General features: G+C 38.2%; 1 protein-coding gene across 1 annotated transcript; it reads left to right on the top strand.

Annotated features, from left to right (window-relative positions):
* The first annotated feature begins 3,532 nt into the window (after positions 1-3,532).
* Positions 3,533-7,143, top strand: cd79b (CD79b molecule, immunoglobulin-associated beta). The gene is made up of 5 exons (XM_085761333.1): positions 3,533-3,673; positions 5,076-5,384; positions 5,481-5,599; positions 6,359-6,412; positions 6,974-7,143. Exons 1-5 carry the CDS (start codon positions 3,622-3,624, stop codon positions 7,085-7,087), a joined length of 648 nt encoding a protein of 215 aa, XP_085617459.1. The 5' UTR covers positions 3,533-3,621; the 3' UTR covers positions 7,088-7,143.
* Positions 7,144-7,793: the final 650 nt, after the last annotated feature.

The following is a 7,793-nucleotide window of genomic DNA, read 5'->3' as shown; positions in this document are numbered from 1 at the left end:
GTATAGGCTGTGAGCTTATGTCGCCCAGCGCTGTTTTTGACATCTTGTACTGAAACTGTTACTTCTTACTTCTGTATTTGCTTAACATAACTTTTTCCTTGTGCGTCTGATAATTTTCTCCTTTTTTAAAATCATTTTACAGCAACAACTCCAAGGCAGACACAACAACAGTCTTGCACAGTGTTAGTTCTGGCAGTTCAGAACATAGATATAGAAACAATACAATAGTGTTTCTATATCTATGGTTCAGAAGGCACAGTGTGTCTATTTTTATAATTTAAAATCCGTTTATTTTGATAAATGATAAATAACGATATGTTACTGGTGTATTCTGCTGCACCAGAAAAGAAACACTATTGTATTGTCTACTCTAAACTCTAATCGGCTGCCCATGTCATCTACTATGCCATGGGCACCCACCCACTTAAAAGAAATGCATTGAATTTTTTTCACACTGACAAAAGTCAGTCAAAAGTAAGGATCTTGTCTTTTTGAAATGTAACCCTGGTGCCTCGAATTTCTGATGATCCTCTTTTAGATGTTTCAACACCTTGATCCAAGTCCACCTCAGGTTAATGTGATTTGAAAAGCCTCACATCTGTCTGTATGAGCTCTCACAGCCAACAATACAACTCAACGGAGATCAGAAAGGGATTGAAGTTCCCCACAGTGACCACAGTGGCCTCCATATATATTATACAGAAGAAGTCTGGGGCCAACGAGTCCTAGATGGCCCGAACACCCAGATAAACTGACAGCTCCAGAGATCATGTGTGGAGGAGGGAGAAACTTCCAGAAGGACAGATGTGCGTCTGTACTGCAGGCAAGGAGTAGCAACATCTCAAAGGGTCTGGACACTGATGTGTCATTGTGATAGTTCAACTTTTCCTGTCCTTGGTACACCAAGGCCCCCTGGTGGTTGTATGGTGAACTCCAAACAGTCAAGGCTTCATCAACAGTGTATGTTGGTGTCAAATGATGAACAATGTTGAAGGGGAAAGCTGGTGATAAGTGTGTAGCTACATCGTGAAAACACCAGAGCCAATACATCTCAACCCTGTGTCCTTTGTCCAAACCTGTTCACTCCTATTGACAGAAGCTATGGTGTCTATTTTATAAAAAGCTGTCTTAAATGATGATGTTGGTTACATATAAAGCTTAATTTTATTTTCATATCAGTTTAACTTCCAGTAAAACGTTGTACTGGACTGTTGACGCTGTATTGTCTTAAAGCACGACTGACGTTGCATTTTCTGGGTCTTTTTGCAGCTGCAGATTAACACAGTTCACTCACTTATCCAGTATGAGTGTCAGTAAATTAAGTAAGCACAAATAAAGAAGTGGGGCATCTGATTAATTTCCATATTTTTGTGGTTGCACGCTACTGTACAACTCGCCCTTTACCAACCGTTGGTTACTCAAAGTGACCTGGGCTCAGTTGCTCTTTGAATGTGAATATGTGCTCTGACACACTAACACACAGTCAATTCCCACCAGAAGCAGATATATGTACTGTATATGGTCACAAGTTAACAATTGTTTTACAATATCAACTGATCTGCTGATTAATCTCTTCGTCTGTTTTTCTATACAAGATTAGAAAATGGTCAAAATGTCCAAGATCACTTCAAATGCCTTCTTATTTGCCATCCCATTTTTGAAAAAACGAATTATTTATTTTTGCAATGTGCAACCAGGGAAAGTAGCTTCTTCATATTCGAGAGACTGAAACCTTATGTTGTCTTATCTCATGTCCTGTGGCCACTGCTCACAAGCAAATGAGACTTTCTTAGTCACCTCTCATTACAGTAGCATTCATTTTTGTGAAGGTCACAGCGTTTCCTGTCAGTGAGACATGATCGTTGCTGAAGTTGGTTTATCTCCTGCTCACACACTGTGAAACCTGACCAAACTCAGCCCAGTAGATTAAAAAACTGTGCGGCTGCTGCGTGTGTTTGCTTTGACAATTAGGGAAATGTGATCTGCTTGACTGAGCTGAAAACTTCACTCTTGACTGCAGACGAGTGTTGCATAATGTGGGTAAGAGCCCTTCGCCGTGGTAGCAGCTCTGGCTGCAGGGCAGTAGCTACGACAGTGTCACCGTGCTGTTGGTTTGAAGGTATAATCAGGAGATGAGATTAATGGGAACGCCACTGGTCGCCAAGTGAAAAATATGGGTGCAAAGTTAATGTTCATCATGTAACATCCAGTAACTTCTGAGACATTTCACTTAAACTCATGTGAAACTCTTGGTGACACATGGAGGATGGTACGACAAGGTGGCACAGGAAGGTTCATCCTCTGGGGACCACAAATGCCAGCGACATATCTAATCGGGATCCATCCAATAGTTGTTGAGATATTTCTGTCTGCACCAAACGTTATCAGAAATCAGAAATAGACCAGCTACAACAACCAGTGACCAGGAGGCTTAATCCTGAAGTAACATGGCCATCATTTCAGTTTTTTTCATCTCATTGGACCCAATACATTTTTCCTTTTTTCCCACAAACAAATATCGACATGACGACAGGCCTTAACTGCTTAAACACACACTGATATTGCCAAAACGCATCTTTTTTACACTCAAACATACAAAATCTAGTAAGAGATACAACAATTATCCATATTCTGCTTGTGCATTTTTTTTGCATTTTACCTGACTATGCCATATCTGTTTAATCTATTGACTTTGGAGTCATAATAACCAGAAGACAGGCTCCCCTCGACACAGTGAATATCAAAAATCATCAATAAAACATGGTAATTAGCCTTCTATCCGTGTTCATAATTTGAAAATGAAATTCTTTAAAAAATCAGTCAATGTTTTCTAACCAAGAAAAAACCTTCTAAACTCATTTAAACAGACTTTATACTTTAATTTCATTTATAAAAAAGGGTTAATCAAATCATGAACAACACTACATTATATTTTCCAATGCCATACTGACAAAGAAACTGGTCTCACAATTCAAAGAGCAAAAGTTATAAGAAAGAAAAATAAAGAAATTTTAAACTATTGTCAAGTTGTAAAGTCTGGTCAGGTTTGTAATCTTGATTCATTCTTTCATCAGCTACTTCCTGTCTTTACCCAGCCTGTGCATACTTTTTTACTTAGAATTGATAACTCTTTTACAGCTGGTACAGTTCAGACAACTCATGCTTTGTAGAAAAATAGGAAATCTAAAAGTGGAAGTTGTTGGTGTCGATACCAAAACTAAGATATTATAGTAAAAACAGTCACTAAACAGCACCAAAGCCTCAACCTGGTTATAATCTGACATCACACAAATATTGTTATTTTATATAATCCCTTACAGAATTATCATTCAAAGCTTCTTCATGCTCCGGTTTCCCCACATTGTTTCATTTGTCCCTATAATTGGCACCTGAGTGTGAAATCAGACGGGTTATGATGGTAAAAGTGTGGGTTGTTCTCAGTTATTTTGGCTCTTCCCCTCATTTGCCTGCCATTAAAGCCTGTATGTGTGAGACAGCACACCCACCGGCTGCTGCAGACTCTCACAGCGTTTTCATGACTGCGCAGACGTCCGGACAGGCGTTAGCCATCAGAAATATTTAATTGAATTATAAATAAACTTTTCACTCTTGCATGTCACCATGCACTGGTTGCTGGCTGGATGCTATGGACTCGCCTTGATCAGCCTCTCAGGTAAAAGTCAATTTCTTGAAATATAATCAGTTTAATTAGCACCAAGATGCAAACTACAGTTTAAAGCCTTGGTGCTAAATAATAATAATTTTAAAAAATGATATGATAGCAGTAAGTTACCCACAATGTGCTTTACACAGACATTTTAATTGTACTTTTTATGCGTCTGTTTTACCGGAGCTACACTGCATTCATGTGTTTTGCATGTTTTTCTTGAGCTCACAATACCATTACTTCCTGGCCATCTGGGGGGAAAGAGGAAGTTTTCTTCTGAGACACAGGCTGCATAATACTATTGTCATGTTGATGAACTGGTGTCACCGTGCAATCAATTTGCTTTTATTCTACTTTATTGTTAATCTTTGAGAGAATTAATAGAAATAACAGAAGTTTGCATGTGCTGTCACTGCATTATTTTATATTATATTCTCCACCTTGTACATCCCACAGTCCCACAGTTAATAATCCTTTTCATCACTTTTTTCTTTCTGTTTTTTTTTTTTAACATTGGTCTCCATCTTTATTTTGTAAAATGTCATTAACCAATTCATCTATGGACACTTTTCATACCATCAACTGACCAACGGCCTCTAACACAAAAGAGGAAGTTTGTTTGTTTGATGTTATTGTCATTTTGATGAACTGTCTTCTTAATCATTTTGACAAAGCATGTACAATGTGCAGTCAATTACTGTAGTTAATAAAGAACAGCCAAACATCATATTCATGAAGCCATAACCAAATTAAAATGATAGATTATTAAACCATAGAATTGGTAAAGAAAAAAAAAGGGTGTAGCCTAATTTCTACTGATCCACTGATAATTTCGGTTTATTTGTCAATTACAGACAGTGAAAATCACTAATGATTATTCATTTATTTGTCATTTATCACGCAGAAACATCCAGAAGAGACATTTTCTAGTTTCAGCTTTCCTCTCTTTTTTTTGTCATTGTAAAGTTAAGATGTTCGTACTTTGTTGGAGCGTGAACACGTCACCCTAAGCTCTATCTTTTCTTATAGACTAATTGATAATCAAGTGATGCAAAAAAAAAAAAGAATCAATAAGGAAAATAATAATTAGTTGCAGCCCATGGGAATACTATAAACAGATCATCATCATTTGAATTGGCGCAACAAGCATGTATCCGTTGGTGTAAAAAACCAATATCAGTACTCCATCAAATTTGATCCGTTAATCTGTAAAACTATAGTTTAGATAGACCTCACTATTTTAGTTTGACCTCACTATTTCAGACGACTGAAAACTGTGATTATACTGTAGGCCTATGTTCCCTCCACCTCCATTAAATAAGCCACATCTCCTATCACAGTTTGAGATCAGACCTGCATTTGCTTCATCTGAGGACAGATACAGTAACTGTAACTTCTCCACCCCCAGCGGCCCTGCAGGTCATCCAGAGGCCTCGGTTCTACGGTATAAAAACCGGCCGAACCGTGGCGGTTTCCTGCTCCCTATCGACGGGGAGACCAAAATCTGTGCGGTGGTACCGGGTGGACGCCTATAGTACTAAGATGGACGAAAAAAAGCGAACGGAGGTACAAGGAACAAGGTTTTATAGTAAACATAATGAAAAAACCGCCATTGGCTATCTCCACATCGAAGACACAAAAACAGAGGACAGCGGCGTCTACTACTGCTATATCAACAATCAGACATGGGGACCAGGAAGTGAACTCAGAGTCGTCAGTAAGTGGCTGAGGTTGTTTCATGGTCAATAAATAGTCTGTTTTTGGGTTTTTTTAAGGCCACTTTTGAAAAAATGTCCATATGTTCTTGTCACAGGACCCATCAACCTGACCAAGGCCCTGCACCACAGCAGGATGAAGGACGGGCTCATCGTCTTTCAGGGCCTCCTGCTGGCTGTGACCATCGCTGCTATGCTGTTCCGCAAACGAACTCTGGTGAGGAACAACATGAACAAATACCAAGAAGAACAATAAAATATGAAACATAATTTTTTTTTTTAAAAATGACAGATTTTCAATGAAAAAGCATCAGGAAAACATATATAAAAGAGAATTACTAAAAGATTTACATAGCAAGTATGCCAAAAGTGTGGACAAAAAGTGCAACCATGGAAAAATAAAGAAGGCTGCAAATAATAGATACTTTTATCAACATGTCAATAACTTGTCATTTTCTTGATAAGACCTCTGTCATTATTTGACGGTTAAGTAAACAGACCTGAAGATATTTAGCCTATATTTATAATATTTTTCACAATTTTTATGGGCAAAGTAAATTGGGCCAACTGGTTAGGGTTCAGGTAAAATTCAAGTCAGGTCTTTTCTTTCCTTATTAATTTCTTAATAGTTTTTTTTTTTTTTTTTTTTACCTTTAAGCCTTCGGTATCACAGTCACAGGTGTTTTCATGGCCTAAAGTTACACACATTTTAAGTTAAGTTAAGTTTAAATTAATGATGAAAACTGCCATTTTCCCGTGAAACTCCACTAATGCAGTAGCTCTTATCAAGTGTTTTTTACAGTATTTAAGGCTTAATTTATTTCTCCTTTCCTGTAACATGCCCACTTGGTAGCCTACACTGTAAAAAAGAAAGTGTTGCCAATAAAAATAACACATTTTAGCATCATTTATTTATTATTTGACTGTGTTTATCAATAGCTTTTCTCTGTTTCATTTTTCCCCTCTTGTTTTCCAGTGGGAAAACGACGATAGCTGTTACGAGGACCCTGAAACCGATCACATCTATGAGGTTTGTCTCTGTTTGACTTCTTTCACATTCACCAAAGATGAGGAAGCATCTTTCTTTTTGTTTTGTTTTTTCTAAGCGGGCCTTGACTCTTGAAGACACATCACAGCTGCACGCTTTTAGATACAAAAGTGTGAGCAAGAAACAAACAAACAGGACACAGTCTCCTCGCACCACTGAGATTCTAACCACGATTGTATCTTGGTATTTTGTGTATGCAGATCTCTGTTTTTTGTTCATGTCTGAACGCAGCCTGTCCTGTTGGCCGAACTTTCATCCGTGTCATTTATAATAATAATATTTATAACAACAATGACATGATAACTTTGGAAAGTGGCATTTGTGAGTCAAAAAAATTCAGTTGCACAACTTTATCTTTGAGTCATGTCTGAATCAGATGCAAATGAAAGCTGCAGTGCAGAGAACTTTGCAGTTTTACGTCTCATTATTCTATATATAAATAAAACCTACGTACAGTATATTGAGATCAGGACTCCTCGGACCCACATGGGACTCCAACGTACGCATGCTACGCCCTAACTGTGGCTGGTTTCCCTCTCTTAGGGCTTGGCCATTGAGACCTGTGGTGGAGGTCTGTATGAGGAACTGTCGGTCTACGCCCAGGCGGAGGGAACTGAGGGAGCCGAGGCCCCATGGGAGAAAGACCGACCTCAGTGAACCTCTTTTCACTTTTTCACCACCTCAGTTATTTCACAATACGGACTGACTGACTGACTGACAACGTGCTCTTAATTGTAAGATGTAAATTGACAATAACACACTCAGATGTGGAGATGTGCTACGGTGTGTGGGTTTTTTATTTTTATTTTTTTTGGTTTTGTTTGTTTGTTCTCATGCTTGTTGCATGTGCTTTAATGGATGGTTGACATTTTTGGTGCTTTAAGAGTTTGTTCTTTATATATGTGTGTGTACTGTATATAATACTGAAGTGTTGTGTATGATTTCAGGGTTACTCCCCTAACACCGTTTGTTTTTTCTTTATCTTAGTAAGCGTATGTAAGAACGAGCTCATGACAGATTCTTGGGAGAGAAGATTTGGTCCCTACGAGGCTCAATTTGTTTCTGTTGTTAGATTGTATTAAAATCAGTATTTGTATTAAAGGAATAATAACAATAAACACATGTCCATTTGGAGAAAGTCGTATTTTTCGTTTTCTTCTTGGTAGCAAACTTGTGTTTTTAAAGGGATAGTTCAACATTTTGGCAAATTGGCCCATTGCCATAATCCTTTACAGTTTTAGGAGTAGGTTCGTTATTTTAATTGTCGGTGCAAGCTATTTTTAGAACGGCGGAGCAGAGCCGCAAGCTGCTCAGGGCTACGCTACGGAGGCTCATGGGATTTCTTGGTTTCCCTCATCAAACT

Source organism: Trachurus japonicus, chromosome 19, assembly GCF_045865225.1.
Source record: "Trachurus japonicus isolate A0001 chromosome 19, Traja_1.0".
Lineage (NCBI taxonomy): Eukaryota > Metazoa > Chordata > Actinopteri > Carangiformes > Carangidae > Trachurus > Trachurus japonicus.
Note: the sequence above shows the minus strand (reverse complement) of the source record. Positions and strands in the feature narration are given on the sequence as shown.